The 16,297-nt window shown below is 60.5% G+C and overlaps 1 protein-coding gene across 1 annotated transcript; it reads left to right on the plus strand.

Moving 5' to 3' along the window:
• The first annotated feature begins 10,588 nt into the window (after positions 1 to 10,588).
• On the plus strand, positions 10,589 to 14,210 carry Vps37d (VPS37D subunit of ESCRT-I). The gene is made up of 4 exons (XM_090324415.1): positions 10,589 to 10,783; positions 11,596 to 11,767; positions 12,489 to 12,571; positions 13,175 to 14,210. Exons 1-4 carry the CDS (start codon positions 10,646 to 10,648, stop codon positions 13,535 to 13,537), a joined length of 756 nt encoding a protein of 251 aa, XP_090180541.1. The 5' UTR covers positions 10,589 to 10,645; the 3' UTR covers positions 13,538 to 14,210.
• The last annotated feature ends 2,087 nt before the right edge of the window (positions 14,211 to 16,297 follow it).

Consider the following 16,297-nt stretch of genomic DNA (forward strand, 5'->3'; position numbering starts at 1 on the left):
CTACTCAGGGGGCTGAGATCTGAGGATCACAGTTCAAAGCCAACCTAGGAAGACAAATCTTCCAGACTCTTGTGTCCATTTAGCTTACAAAGAGTCAAAAGTGGAAGCATGGCTGAAGTAATAAGGCACCATCCCTGAGCTGGAAAAGTGGAGCAAGGGTGTGAGACCCTGAATTTCAGACCTAACACCAACCTGGGAAGAGGTAACACCGTGCAAGAAATAATGGACTCACCACCTCACTACCCTATGACGGTAACTAATCCCTGCTAATAAAATAAAAAAAGACCTAATAGCAACACAAAAAGAAAGTAGCCATTGCAATTAACAATTGCCAGAAGATGAGAGTGAGAAAATAAGAAATGACAAAATGACTGGTTATAGGATGCTCTGTCGCTCTGTCTCTGTCTGTCTCTGTTTCTCTCTCTGGTAGTAGTGGGGTTTGAACCCAGGATCTCCAGTGTCTTGAGCTTCTTCAACTTGCTTACCTGGCTGATACGCTCTCACTGGAGCCACAGCTACACAACCAGCTTTCTGCTGGCCAACTGGAGAGAAGTCTTCAGGACTCTCTTGCCTGGGTTGAGTTTGAACCTCCACCCTCAGCTCTGCCTCCTGAGCAGCTGGGATGACAAACACTAGCTAGGCACCTTGTGACTTTTAACCCATTTTGGAGACAAGGTCACTATTTTTTTTTCCACTGCTAGGGATCTGTCCCAAGAGTCTGGATCTTGCAATCTCTCCACAGCGAAGCTACACCTCCCGCCCAGCAGGTCACAGACTGAGAGAGCTAGGTTCAGAACCCACAACCTGACGCCAGCCTGTCTCACAGTGCTCATGGCAGATGAAAAGGGCTGGTGATAATTGTGGATGGGCCAGCTGTCCCCGCTGCCGTAGCCTGTGTACCTTGGCTCAACCATTTGGGGGAAGTGCTTGTTGTATTTTTATGTGAGCAGGTACTTGGATCTGAACTCGGGGCCCAGGCACTTTCACCTTTTTGCTGGCTAGTTGGAGAGAAGAGGGTCGCACCCAGATTTTCTTGCCCTCTGAGTTACTTTGCCCAGCATTTCGGGCAAAGCTGGACACCACTGCCACAGCCAGATATGCACACACCCTTGACCTGCAAAGCCCACTGACGGGTGTGCCAATGTGCAGGACTCTCATTGCTGTGGTGTCCTTTTTGTTTGTTTGTTTAAAAAAAAAACTTTCATTCTGTGTATAGGGGATTGAACCCAGGACCTCGTGTATTCTAGGCAAGTGCTCTACCACGTGAGCTACACCCCGCCCCCAATCCTTCTGCTTATATATTGGTTTTCAAAGAGGGTTTTGACAGCTTTGTCTAGGTTGGCCTCAAACTCTAGATCCTCCCGCCTCTGCTTTCTGGGGTGCCGGGATTACAGGCATGAGCCATCACACTCGATTTAAAACTCTCAACGGATGTCAAACGTGCACCTATCCATAAATGTTCACAGACACTACTTCCACGTCACGGGCCCTACATAAAGGGGCAAAAAGCAGGCAGTGCATCATGGTACATGACAGCACAGGGGAGGCCAGGCAGGAGGAAAACACGCAAGGCCAGCCCTCGGCTACACACTTCCAAGGCGGGAGGTGGGGTGCAGGGCCTACCTCTATCACCTAGCCCTCTCCCATTTCCAAAGACGGTTCTAGAACTCTGGAAACAAGCCTTGGCGCTAATTCCAGACCTGGCCCCCCTCAAATCCTCACCATCTCCTTCTCCCTCTCCCACCCCTCAGCCAGACCAAAGAGAGCCCAACCAACGTGCCTGAGGGGGAAAAAAGGAAGCTATCAGCCTTGCTGTGGAGACTTTGCCGGGAATATTCTCACACTCTCCCTCTCCTGTGCTCCGAGGGCTTGCCATTACCCTGCACCACTGAAGAAGCTAACACACTTGCTTAGAAGTCACACAGCAAGGACTTACAGGCCACAATTTCCAACCCCATGCTCCGGTCCCCCTCCTCCTGCTGCCCTGCCCCTCTTCCTTTCTTTCTGCTCGGGGTTGGACCTCGCTCAAGGCTGGTGCTCTACCACCTGTGAACTGCATCTCCAGTTCTTGGCTTTTTTTTGGGGGGTGGGGAGCTGGTTAATGGAGATAAGAGTCTCTCAGACTTGTCTGCCTCATCTGGCTGGCCTCAAGCTGTGATCCTCAGACTGCAGCCTCCTGAGGTGCCAGGATTCCAGGCCTGAGCCACCAGCCCCTCACCGATTTTGTTTTCTTCAGGTGAACTTTCCCTTCAGGGCCTGGACTGGCTCAAGATCCTCCTGATCAGGGCATTGTGTCAGAGTAATTGGTAGCTTACTGCTGGGATGGAGCACAGCCTGCCTCCCAGCTCCCTCCACTCCTCAGAGGTTGGATTAGGAGCTTGGAGCTACAAGTTCCAGCTGCATTTAGGGAGTCTCCGTGTTTGCAGTAACAAGCACTCATTGCGAAGCTATCGAAGGCCTCCCAGCCATGGAGAGAGAGGCCCGGGGGGGGGGTGTTTGAAGATGATAGTAAGGATTTGACCCCACAGCCTCAAGTGGTCTACCAGCTGAATTTTATCTCAAGCCCCTTTTTCTTTATTAGTGATAATTATCATTAGGTAGACTCTAAGCCGCAGCACCACTACTGGCTTTTCTGTGTATGTGGTACGGAGGAATTGAGCCCAGGTCTTTGTGCCTGCTAGGCAAGCCCTCTACACATGGCAGGCCCTGGCTTGTTCTTTAAAATAGGATCTCACTACATTTTGGCTCCGGCTGGCCTCACATGAGGAGCCTCCTACTTCGGCCTCCTCCGTGGCTGGGATTCTGGGTGTGGACCGCCATGTCCAGCCCTAGGATTTCAATGAGCTGGAAAGCAGACGAGGACTTCCCACTCTGCCCCTAACCTGGGCTGCCAGTGAGACCTGGTGTCAAAAAGAAAGGGAAGCTGGGGGCTGGGGGCTGACAGTTGTTATCCTAGCTACCGACATCTCGGTTTGAAGCCAGCCTGGACATAAAAGTCCCTGTGAGACTCTTATCGCCAATAAACCACTCAAAAACTAGAAGCTGGCACTGTGGCTCAAATGGTAAAGGGCCAGCCTTGAGCGCAGAGAGGCTCAGGGATAGTATCCAGGCCCAGAGTCCCACAATCCACGGGGGGCAGGGGGGGAGAGAGAAGGGAGAGAGGGAGGAAGGGAGGAAGGAAGGAGTCAGGCACTGGTGGCTTATGCCTGTAACCCCAGCTACTCAAGAGGCTGAGATCTGAAGATGAGGGTTGCAAGCCATCTTGGGCAGGGGAAAATCTGTGAGACTCTTATCTCCCAGCAAAAGGCCGGAAGTGGAACTATGGCTCAAGTGGAGAGCCAGAGTTGAAGCAGCTCAGAGACGGTGCCTGGGTCCTGACTTCAGGCCCCACAATAGAAGGAGGGGGGGGGGAAGGAAGGAAGGAAGGAAGGAAGGAAGGAAGGAAGGAAGGAAGGAAGGAAGGAGCAAGCCTGGGTTTGCATGCCAGCTCTGCCCGAGCTCCCATGACCTTGAGCAGGTGCCCTGACCTCCATGGCCTCTGCTTCCTCGTTTGCAGGGAGGAGAGGTCCTTACGGCTGTTATCAGGAAGAAGGCAACAGTGCACTCCTGCACGCTTGCGCGCGCACACACACACACACACACACACACACACACACACCCCTCTACGCATTTCACAGAGATGCTCACATTCAGGCACAGTACCTGGCTTGCAGGTGGCTTGCAGGCCATGCCCCCTCCCCTCCTGGCTGGCATCCAGGTACCCCTTGCTGGGCCTGACCCCCTCTTTTGGTGGACAGGCAGAGGGGGCTGTGGTCCTCGCCCCTGGGTTCCTGCAGATATCTCTGACCCTTGCTGGACAGAGCTAGGAGCTCCGGGACAGGCACAGGGGTTGGGAAGGGGAGAAGCAGGACCTGGGTGGACCCCACACGTGCAGCACACCCCTGCCAGCCAAACAGCGGGAGCCAGGGGCTCCCAGAAGACAGCGGGCGGCCTGGGGTCCCGGAGCCAGAGACCAGTGGGGAAGCTTGCCTCCTCCCCGTGACAGGCGGGGCACAGAGCAAGGGGTACCCCACAGTGAGAGAGGACACCCCAGAGCAAGGGGGAACTCCCCAGAATGGCAGTGAGGACCCCAGAGTGAGAGGGGACGCCCCAGAATGACAGTGAGGACCCCAGAGTGAGAGGGGACACCCCAGAATGACAGTGGGGACACCCCAGAATGAGAGGGGAACTCCCCAGAATGACAGTGGGGACCCCAGAATGAGAGGGGAACTCCCCAGAATGGCAGTGAGGACCCAGAGTGAGAAGGGACACCCCAGAATGACAGTGGGGACCCCAGAGTGAGAGGGGACATCTCAGAGTGAGAGGGGACACTTCAGAGTGACAGTGGGGACACCCCAGAATGAGACGGGACACCCCAGAGTGACAGTGGGGACCCCAGAGTGACAGTGGGGACACCCCAGAGTGACAGCGGGACGGCAGCGCGGACGGCCCCGGAGCGGGGCGGGGGCGGAGGGGCGCAGGCGGCGCCCACCCGGCTGGCTCACCTGCGCTCCAGCGCGGCGCGGCGGGGCTGCGATGCTCCGCGCTCGGCTCGGCCCGGCCCGGCGGCGGGCGGCGTGCGCTCCCCGCTCGCGCTCCCCGCTCCCCGGCGCCCGCTCCCCGCCCCGTGCCCGCTCCCCGCCCGCGCCGTCCTTTGCCCCGTGCACGTGGGCCGCGGCCGCCCCGCGCGCCCCGGGGCTGTGGCATCGCCCCGGCCGCCAATCCCGGCCCGCCGCCCGCTCGTGCTCACCTTCAACCCCGCCCTGCGCCCCCAAACCCCGCGGGGGGCGGGGCGCCCGTCACCCCGGCGGCCTTCCCCAAAACCCGGGAGGGGGGGAGGGGGAGGGGGGAGGGGGAGGGAGGGAGCGGGGCGGCCATACCCCACCTGGGACGCCCCCACCCCGCCCCTGCGCCCCCACCCCACCCCTGCGCCCCCACCGCACCCCCGCGGCCCCACCGCACCCCCGCGCCCCCACCCCACCGGGGACGCCCCCACCCCATCCCTGCGCCCCCACCGCACCCCCGCGCCCCCACCCCACACCCGGGAGGCCCCACCCCACCCTGGACGCCCCCACCCACCCCTGCGTCCCCACCCCACCCCCGCGCCCCGACCCCACCCGGGACGCCCCCACCCCACCCCTGCGCCCCCACCCCACCCCTGCGCCCCCACCGCACCCCCGCGGCCCCACCGCACCCCCGCGCCCCCACCCCACACCCGGGAGGCCCCACCCCACCCGGGACGCCCCCACCCCACCCCCGCGCCCCCACCCCACCGGGGACGCCCCCACCCACCCCCGCGCCCCCACCCCACCCGGGACGCCCCCACCCCACACCCGGGAGGCCCCACCCCACCGGGGACGCCCCCACCCACCCCCGCGCCCCCACCCCACCGGGGACGCCCCCATCCACCCCCGCGCCCCCACCCCACCCGGGACGCCCCCACCCCACACCCGGGAGGCCCCACCCCACCGGGGACGCCCCCACCCACCCCCGCGCCCCCAACTCACCCGGGACGCCCCCACCCCACACCCGGGAGGCCCCACCCCACCCTGGACGCCCCCACCCACCCCTGCGCCCCCACCCCACCCGGGACGCCCCCACCCACCCCAGTGCCCCCACCACACCCGGGACGCCCCCATCCCACCCCTGCGCCCCCACCGCACCCCCGCTCCCCACCCCACCCCCGTGCCCCCCCGCACCCCCGCTCCACACCCCACCCCCGCGCCCCCCCACACCCCCGCGCCCCCACCGCACCCCCGCTCCCCATCCCACTCGGGACACCCCCACCGCACCCCCACTCCCCCACCCCACCCCCGCGCCCCGACCCCAACCAGGAAGCCCTCACCCCACCCCTGCGCCCCCACCCCACACCCGGGACGCCCCATCCCACCCTGGACGCCCCCACCCACCCCTGTGTCCCCACCCCATCCCTGCGCCCCCACGGCACCCCCGCAACCCCACTGCACCCCTGTGCCCCCACCCCACCGGGGACGCCCCCACCCCACCCCCGCGCCCCCACCGCACCCGGGACGCCCCCATCCCACCCCTGCGCCCCCACCCCACCCCTGCCCCCCACCCCACCCCTGCACCTCCATCCCACCTGGGACGTCTCCACCCCACCCCTGTGCCCCCACCCCACCCGGGACGCCCCTACCCCACCCCTGCGCCCCCACCCCACCCCTGTGTCCCCCACCCCTGCGGCCCCCACCTCACCCGGGACGCCCCTACCCCACCCCTGCGCCACCACCTCACCCCTGTGCCCCCACCCCATCCCTGAGGCCTCCAAACCCTGCAGGGAGGAAAGGGGTAGAGCAGGCACCCCAACCCCCCACTCTGCCCCAGGGGCCTCCACTGCCCCCCAGGGGGTCACCATCCTGCGTCCCTGGAAGGCTCGGCCCAGCTCCAGTCCAGGCCACTTCCCTATCTGGGGCCCCTTGGTGCTGTCCTCACACACCCCAACCCGAGGAGAAGGCAGGCTCCGGCTGTCCAGCCAGCAGCCTCCAGGTCCCTGTCCCCAGGTCCCTGTCCCCAGGTCCCTGTCCCCAGGTCCCGGTCCCGGCGGAGAAGGCCTGAGCGGTTCAGAATGCTGCCCAAGCTCCAGGCTGGGCCAGGGCGGCCGAAGGGGCAGGGGACGCCCCCTTCCTCGACAGTCGCCACTGCGCAGGGCCACTTGGTTGGTTGATTTTATGGCCCTTGGAATTGAGCCCCTCTTGGAGCGCTTGCCAGGCAGGTGTTCCCTCCTCCAGGCACACCTCAGCCTTTTTATTCTTCACTCAGCGTTCAGGCAAGGCTCAGAGCCCAGGCCACCCACTCGGCCCGGGCCAGGGCTGCTGGGCCCATTCGGTGGTGGAGATGGAGTCTCCGGACGGTTCTCCTCCGCTTGGGTAGCGGGACCACAGGCATGGGCCACTGGGCCCAGCTTTTTGTTTTGTTTGTGACACAAGATCTCACTATGTAAACTAGGCTGGCCTTGAACTTGAGATCCCCTACCTTTGTCTTCCAAGTACTGGGATTACAGGTGCATGTCACCATACCTGGCAAGCCACCTTGGTGTTGTCATTGTTTTTGGTGCTGGGTGTAAAGCTCATGCTAAATAAGTGTTGTACCACTGAAATTTGTCCCCAGCTAAATGAGGATATTTTATTTATTTATTTTGCCAGTCCTGGGGCTCGAACTCAGAGCCTGAGTATTGCCCTTGGGATTTCTCAAGGCCAGAGCTCTGCCACTTGAGCCACAGCACCATTTCTGGCTTTTTCTATGTATATGATACTGATAATCAAACCCGGGTCTTCGTGCATGCTAGGCAAGCACTCTACCACTAGGCCAAACTCTGTTTGGCCCATTTTTTTTGTTTGTATTTTATTGTTGGAATATGTATAGAGGAGTTACAGTAATGGGTACATTACTTCTCAAAACTTACACCTCTTTTCATGTTTTTGTCCCCCTTTCCCTCCCAGCTCCCCCCTACTGAGGGGTTTTGTTTTGCTTTGTTGGGGACATGAGACTTGAACTCAGGGCACTGTCCTGAGATTTTTGTTGTTGTTCAAGGCTAGTTCTCTACCACTTTGAGCAACAGCTGCACTTCCAGTGTTTTATTTGTCAGTTATGGGGCTCAAACTCAGGGCCTGGGCTTCTTTTGCTCAAGGCTAGCGCTTTGCCACTTGAGCGACAGTGCCACTTTCGGCTTTTTCCGTGTATGTAGTACTAAGGAATTGAACCTAGGGTTTTGTGGCGCTAGGCAAGCACTGCCACTAGGCCACATTCCAAAGACTTCACTTCCGGGTTTCTGGTGGTTAGTTGGAGATAAAAGTCTCTTAGACCTGGGCTGGGAGTTTGGCCTAGTGGTAGAGTGCTTGCCTAGCATGCATGAAGACCCGGGTTCAATTTCTCCATACCACATACATAGAAAAAGCCAGGAATAGTGCTATGGCTCAAGTGGTAGAGCTTTAGCCTTGAGAAAGTCCAAGGACAGTGCTCAGGCCGAGTTCAAGGCCCAAGACTGGCCAAAAAAAAAGAAAAAAAAAAGTCTCTTAGACTGGCCTGGCATGGTGACTCATGCCTGTAATCATAGCTACCCAGAAGGCTGAGATCTGAGGATCAGTTCAAAGCCAGCCCGGCACTAAAGTCCGAGAGATTCATCTCTAATTAACCACTAGAAAACTGGAGGTGGGGCTGTGGCTCAAGGGGTAGCCTTGAGCAGGAGAGCTCAGGGACAACGCCCAAGCCCAGAGTTCAAGCCCCAGGATTGGGATACAAATAGGTCTCTTAGACTTTTCCTGCCTGGGCTGGTTTTGAACTGAGATCCTCAGATCACAGCCTCCTGAGTTGCTAGGATTACAGACTGAGCCACCATCACCCTGCGTGTTTAAATTATTTTAAGAAAGGAGGAGGTGAAAGGGAGGGAGAGGATGGGGAAGGTTGAGGAGGTACATATTAAGCATATATGGATCTCATAATGAACCCTCCTTGTTCAAGAAATATATACGTTGGGGCCGGGAGTGTGGCCTAGTGGTTAAAGTGCTTGTCTAGCATGCATGAAGACCCGGGTTCGATTCCTTGGTACCACATACATAGAAAAAAGCCAGAAGTGGTGCTGAGGCTCAAGTGGTAGAGCTCTAGCCTTGAGAAAGTCCAAGGACAGTGCTCAGGCCCTGAGCTCAAGCCCAGGACTGGCAAAAAAAAAAAATATATATATATATATATATACGCTAGGAACAATGCAAAAAAAAATGTCTATGCTGAAAGCCTGGATACCACCAGTAAAAGGAAAAGATAAAGTGAAGGATGGGGGGGAAAAAGGACAAGAATCATGTGTCTATCCAATGTATCTAATTGAAAAGTAAGCAGAGACATAGCCACTTCTTCCAAAGAAGACAGGGAGAGGGTGAGGAGCGTGGTCTAACAGTGGAGTGCTTGCCTGGCATGCATGAGCCCTGGGTTCAATTCCTCGGTACCACATACACAGAAAAAGCCAGAAGTGGCAATGTGGCTCCAGTGGTAGAGAGCTAGCCTTGGGCTGAAGAGCTCAAGGATAATGCCCAGGCCCTAAGTTCAAGCTCCAGGATTGGCAAAAACAAAACAAAACAACAAAAAGCAAAGATAGGCTTAGAGTTTAAGGATGGAAAAGTATTTTTCAAGCAAAAGGACCTGGCAGAATAACCCTACTTGTATCCGACAAAACCATATTGCAACTAAAATCAGTCCAAAATGACAAGTCACTTCACATCTGTAAGAGAAAAAAAAAAATCTTTCAAGAGGACGTAATGATCAGTAACGTATATGAACCAAACACTGGCGACACCAGGCTTATGAAACAAATATTTGTTAACATATAACCGATAACAGCCAGAAAACGATAGTGAAAGACTTCAATACCCCGCTCTTACAGGCTGTAATCCTAAGTATTAACAGCTTGAAGCCAGATTGGGCCCTACTTGATCAGAAAGCCCGAAGTGGTGCTGTGGCTCAAGTGGTAGAGCGCTACAGGCTTATGCAGAAGAGCTCAAGGACAGCACCCAGACCCTGCGTTCAATTGCTGGGACTGATTAAAAAATGAAAAAGTGTCACAACTCAAGAAGGCGGGGCAGGAGCTGGGGCTAGACGGTGCCTCCCAGGGTGACCCCAGGAGGGTGGAGGCACCAGGGCGGTGTTATATAGCAAGTCAGCCTGTGTTGGACGGATCCTTGTTGACTTTTCCTTCATCCCCTTCTTTTCTATTAATTTATTATTATTATGTGTTGCCACTCCTGGGCTTGGGCTCAGGGCCTGAGCACTGTCCTTGGGTTTTTCTCAAGGCTGGAGCTCTACCACTGGAGCCTCAGCACCACTTCCGGCTTTTTTCTATGCATGTGGTACTGAGGAATCGAACCCGGGTCCTCGTGCACGCGAGGCGAGCACTTTAACCACTAGGCCACGCTCCAGGCCCCACGCCGCGTCCATCTCAAACCTCCCTGGAAGCCCAGCCCGGCGGTCACCGCCCCTCTGCACCTCCCTGATCGCTGGGATTTATTTCCACCGGCTCGGACCCCGCGCCCGGCCCTCCCGAGGCGGAGACCTTGACCCCGGGGACCCTGGGGCGGGACAGCGGGGCTGGACAGCGTGCCGGGGGTGGGGACGGCGACCTCTCCTCGGTGTACGCAGACCTGCGCGGTCATCACTGAGCGTTCCGGTGTTGGTTTGGGGTTTGGGTGGTCCCGGGCCCCACGCGGGCTCCGTCCACGGAGCCGCCCCCAGCCCGCCCCGCTCCCCCGCCGGCGAGAAGCACCGGCCCGGGCTGGGACGGTGAGGGCAGCCCGGGGCCGGGGGCGTGGCCGGAGGCGTGGTCGGGGGCGTGGCCTGGGCCGGGCGTGCGCGCCAGCTCCCGCCCCGCCCCGCGCGGCGCCCCCGCCCGCGCTCCAGCGGCGCGGCCCCTTTAAGAGCGCGCGGGGCGCCCCCTGGCGGCGGCGCGGGGCGGCGCGGCGCGGCGGCCGGGGCGGCGCGGATCCCGGAGCCGGAGCGGCGCGGCGCGGAGCGGAGCCGGGCGGAGCGGAGCCGGGCGGAGCGGAGCCGGGCGGAGCGGGCCGAGCGGGCCGAGCCAGCAGCCGAGCTGGGGGCGCGGGCGGGCGGGATGTACCGGGCCCGGGCGGCGCGGGCGGGGCCGGAGCCCGGCAGCCCGGGGCGCTTTGGGATCCTCAGCACCGGGCAGCTGCGGGACCTGCTCCAGGACGAGCCCAAGCTGGACCGGATCGTGCGGCTCAGCCGGAAGGTAGCGCGGAGCCGGGCGGGGGGCCGGGCCGGGCCGCGCGGCCTGCGGGACCCACCGGGGGCTGCGGGGCCGGGCGCGGGGCCCCCCGGAGGCCGGAGCCGGGCGCGGCGCGGGGCCCGCGGCGGGCGGGGGGGGGGGGCGTGTTCCGGGCCGGGAGCGGGGCCCGGGATCGCCGGGGCCGGGGCGGGCAGGGGCGCGCCGCGGGCCCCGGCCGGGCGGCGGGGAGGGGCCGTGCGCGCCCGGGGAGGGGGGCGCGCGGCGGGGTCGCGGGCCCGAGGCCGCCGGGGAGAAAGTTGTCTTCCGCGGCCCAGGCCTGGCGCCCGCGGGCCCGTGGCAGGGTGCGCGCGGGGCGGCGGGAGGGGCGGCGGGCGGCGCGGCCGCCCCCGGGGCCCGCGCTCGGCCCCGCCGCCGGGCTCCGCCAGGCCGGGCTCCGCCCGCCCGTCCGCCCCGGCCGCGGTGGGGGGGGTGTGTCCCGGGGCGGGGGCGCGGCGGGGCCGGGGACCCGCGCGGTCACCACGGCCACCTGCGGAGGACGGAGCAGACAAAGCCGGCACGCGGGACGGCCCGGGCGGGGTGCGGGCGGGGGCCCCCCGGGACGGAGCAGACCTATTAATTGAGAAATGAACAATTAACTAACGTTCGTAGAGGCCCGGGGAGTTGGGATCACTCGGGGTTCCCCGCCACCCGGGCAGGGAGGCGCCTGTCAACTCCAGGCCCAGGGCTGGAGTCAACCTGTTGGGCTCCTCCCCGCTGGGGCCGGGGGCCGGGGGCGCCCCGCGGACCCCCTGACCGCCATCTCTCCCCTGGAGCAGTTCCAAGGGCTGCAGCTGGAGCGAGAGGCGTGCCTGGCCTCCAACTACGCGCTGGCCAAGGAGAACCTGGCCCTGCGGCCTCGCCTGGAGATGGGCCGGACCGCCCTGGCCATCAAGTACCAGGAGCTGCGAGAGGTGGCAGAGACCTGCGCCGACAAGCTGCAGCGGCTGGGTGAGGGGCCGCCCGGGGACCCCGCTCCTCACCCCCCAGCTGGTTGGCGTGGACATACAGCAGGCCAACCCCGAAGGGTTGGGGAAGTCCTGCGCCTGGGCGGATCTGAGGGGGTGCTGACCCCTGGGAAGGAGTTGGGGGCGAGGGACCCAGCGCCCCAGTGTTGTAAAGGTCACTCCGCCTCCTTCCTCCCCCTCCTGCCTTTTGACAGTACTGAGGATTGAACTCAGAACTTACCAGGCACCCTACCGCTTGAGCCATGACCCCCCGCTTCTTTTCCAGATAGGATTGGCATGTCTGCCTTGGGCAGACCTCAGGCTGGGATCTCCCTGCCCGTGGCTTTGCATGCAGCGGGGGGTCACAAGTGGGCACTGCCACACCTAGCCTCTTCATTGAGATGGGGCTCCAGGTCCGGGTCTACCAGGGGCTGGGATTACAGCTGTGAGCCCCGGTGCCAGGCAGCCCTGCTTCTTCCTTTGCTTTCACACGGGAGGTAGAATGTTAGTGGGAGCCGTCTCACCTCTGACCTGGCTCTGGAGGTCACACAGCACCATCTGTCCACGTCACTCAGTGCTCTGTGATTAGATCAGTACTGGACAGACAAGGAAACACGGCTCCAGAGAGGAGTGGAGACACTTAGGGTCACACACAGGGCCGATGGCAGGGGCAGAGCTCTTGGGCTTTGGTCTGGTCGGTCACCCTGTCCTTCTGTGGTCCTCAGAGGAGAGCACACATCGCTGGAGCCCCCACTGTGCGCTGGGCTGGTTGCAGGCTGAGCTAGAAGAGGCCGAGCAGGAAGCTGAGGTGAGGGGCCAGGTGGCTGGGCCTAGGGACTGGAGGGGACCCAACCAGTCCTACTCAGATCCATCACAAGCTGGGAGCACCTCCTCTAGGAAGCCTGCCTTGAGTGCCTGGCCCACAGGAGAGCCCCAGGTGACTGTGGGACCCCTTCTCCCCACACAGCAGAGGGTCCAGCACCCAGGACAGGGTCGGGAGAGTGGGAGGGTGTGGAGAAGGCCTAGGCCCAGCCTGGGTTTGTTCTGCTGTTTTCTGAACTCAGGACTTCCAGCTCCCCTAGCTTTTCCACTCATGGCCGCTGCTCTACCACCTGAGCCATACCTCCAGCTCCTTGGGGATCTTCGATGGTCGTGACAATGTTGCACTACTTGGATTTGAACTATGGGCTTAGGCAGGTGCTCGGCCACTTGAGTCAGGCCCCCCGACCCTTTGGGCGTTAGGGTGTCTGGTCGAGGTCCGTGTGTGAGCCTCCTTCCTGATCTCCACCTCTCAAGTAGCTGGGGTCACAGCGGTGCACCAGCAGGCCTGGGTGTCCTGTCAAGACCCCGGGGCCTGGAAGCGGGGGGTGGGAGCGGCCCCCCGGCTCCCAAGCCGCTTTTCCCCTCCCAGGTGCAGATGGAGCAGCTGCTGCTGGGGGAACAGAGCCTGGAGGCCTTCCTGCCTGCCTTCCAACGTGGCCGGGCCCTGGCTCACCTGAGACGAACGCAGGCCGAGAAACTGCAGGAGCTGCTGCGGCGACGCGAGCGTCCCCCCCAGCCGGCCCCCACGGCAGCTCCGGATCCCCCCAAGCCCTTCCCGCCCGCAGCCGTGCTGCCCACCGGGGCTGCCCGGGGACCCCCGGCCGCACCCCGGAGCCTGCCCCCTTTGGACTCCCGCCCAGTGCCCCCCCTGAAGGGCTCCCCTGGGGCCCCCCTGGGCCCAGCCCCTCTGCTGAGCCCTCGGCCCTCGCAGCCAGAGCCCCCCCATCGGTAGGGTCCGGGGTGTGGCTCCCCCTGTGGGGGCCCAGACACACTTGATTAGTGGCTCCTCCTCCCCCCCCACTGCCTGGGTGGGGGGAGGGGCAGGCCCCTCCCCCTGGCCTCTGGCAGGCCCTGGCCCTGGAGGCCATGCTGGGGAGGAGGGTCTCCCCACGAGGAGGCCTGCTGATGGCTGGGGGTGGGTGGGCGCTGAGGAAACTGCCTTTTTGGTCTCCTTGGCTGGGGCCTCCAGGGTGAGGGACCAGCTCCGTGACAGATCCACTCCCTGTGGAGGCCAGGGAAGCGGCCTGCCGCCCCAGGCCCTGCTAGGACACACGTGGCACCCTGGTCTCCACTGGGCTCCAGCAGTGCCAAGGCCAAGGCAGACAGGACTGTTCCTTCTGGGCACAAGCCCACCTTTCCCCGTTCTGGGGCCCTCCACCTAGGAGCTGGTATTCAGCCCCAGGGTGACACCACGGCCCCCAGGCCTCTGCACCCTTGGGCTAGGTAGGCCAGGACCTCTGTCCTGCACAGGGCAGCGCGGGCCGTCCCCAGGAAAGACCGATCTGTATTTTTCTGTCCCTGTCTCCTTAGAATGGAAGCTTTTTGAGGGCAGGTCCTTGTGTTTGTATGTTCTGTCCCCAGCCCCACCTCCCAGGGGCCGTCAATAAATGTGTTGATGAAGATGATGCTACTGCTTGAGTCCTGCCTGCACGTAAGGGCTTAGCACCCACACCAGCTCTGGCCCATCCTTTGAGATGGTCCCTCGTCCTCTGCTCATGCAGCTGTCCTTCTGAAGGCCTGATGATGCTGCTGCCTCCTCCAAGAAGTCTCCTCTGGTTACCAAGCCATGATGCCCTCCCTGAGTCTCACCCCCCCCAGCACATCCTACCACAGGTAGCCTTTGTTTTGCCCCCCACTCTGGTTTCCTTATCTGTGGCACCTTTCCCCCACTCCCAGGTCACTTGTCAGCCCAGCTGCGATGGCACCTGTGCTGTGGCTCAAGAAGCAGAGTGCTAGCCTTGAGCAAAAACTGTCCAAGGTCGGTGCCCAGGCCCTGAGTTCAAGCCCCAAGACTGGCAAAAGGTAAAAATATGTGAGACCCTATTAGAAAAATAATGAAAGCAAGAAGGACTGGAGGCATGGCTCAAGTGCTAGAACACCTGCTTAGCAAATTCAAGGTCCTAAGTTCCAGCCCTAGCACTAAAAACAGAAGAAATCAGAAAGTTCATGTGGTCTTGGTTCACATTGCCAAGGGCTAGAACCACCTAGAGAGCCAGAGGTACTGGGTCAGCTCTACTGTGTGCCCGAGTTCTGTACTAGAAATTACCCCAAATGACATGACTGGGGTAAGGAGGAACAGGAGGAAGCTTGGAGCAGGTCTGCTGGAAATGCACGTGGGGTGTGGGAAGGATGGCGCCAGCCCTGGGCTCAGGTGAGGCTCATGGAGTCTGGCGATGACCCTGGCAGAGGTACACACCCTCTCTCTGGCCTAGGCACTGTCGCAGAACCCATGCCTACTCCTGCTTCCAAGGAAGTCCACTGCCCTTAGGAAGGGGCACAGGGCTGGGTACAGCTGGGGCATGTTTGAGCTTTCCCTACCCTCACCCCTGGAGCAGCCGCAGCAGCCAGTGTCTCACACTGAGCGGGGGGCCCCAGTCCCCAGGCAGCTAAGAAACAGGGGAAAAGACCCAGGCAAGAAAGGGCCTGGTCTGATCGAGGCTTCTCATGGTAGGCTGAGAGAGGAGGAATGCAGGTACCAAAGGCAAGGGCTGGGCTACATAGGAAAACTCTCCCCGGTCTTACACAACAACCAAAGAAAATTTATAAAGGCTCTTTGCTTGAAGGTACATAGAATATTCTGGAAGGTTCCTTCCTCTTGCCTCAAACATTCCAGGAGTTCAGCATCCTTGAGGGTCTACGTGAAGGCCCCCCTAAGAATGGTCCTACTTGTTATCATTAGTGAAAAAAACTACCACAAAACAAAGCTCTCACTGCTTTAGGAAAAAAATTAGGAGTTTCTGTTCCCAAAGGAAGTCCTAAATGTGTCTTAGCTAGGAGTGTGACCTAGTGGTAGAGTGCTCACCTAGCATGCAGGAAGCCCTGGGTTCAAGTCCTCAGTGCCACATACACGGAAAAGGTCAGAGATGGCACTGTGGCTCAAGTGGTAGGGTGCTAGCCTTGAGCAAAAAGAAGTTCAAGGACAGTGTCCAGGCCCTGAGTTCAAACCCCAGAACTGGCCAAAAAAAAAAAAAAAAAAGTAGTGCTGTGGCTCAAGGGGTAGGGCAGAAACCTTGAGTTGAAGAGCTCAGGGACAGTGCCCGGACCCAGAGTTCAAGTTCCATGACCAACCAAAAAAAAAGAAAAAAGAAAAAAGAAAAGAAACATTTAGCCAGGGGTTGTTGGCTCATGCCTGTAATCCTAGCTAATCAGGAGGCTGAGATCTGAGGATCAAGGTTCAAAACCAGTCCAGGCACAAAAGAACCCCAGACTCTTCTCTCCAATTAACCTCTAGAAAAACGCAAAGTGGGGCTTGGCTAAAGGGTAGGGCGGTAGCCTTGAGCTGAAGACCTAAGGGACAGCGCCTAGGCCAAATTCAAGCCCCATGGCCCACCAAAACAGACCCCAACAACAAAACAAAACATTTATCTCTTCATTTGGGGAATTACTAACTTCTGTCTGTGTTGCTGTCTTCTGGTTAGAACACATGATGTCAGGAGATGTTTTTTTATTTTTTTGGCCAGTCCTGGGCTTGAACTCAGGGCCTGAGCACTGT

Source organism: Megascapheus bottae, chromosome 34 (genome assembly GCF_031878675.1).
Source record: "Megascapheus bottae isolate mThoBot1 chromosome 34, mThoBot2.hap1, whole genome shotgun sequence".
In the NCBI taxonomy this organism is placed as follows: domain Eukaryota; kingdom Metazoa; phylum Chordata; class Mammalia; order Rodentia; family Geomyidae; genus Megascapheus; species Megascapheus bottae.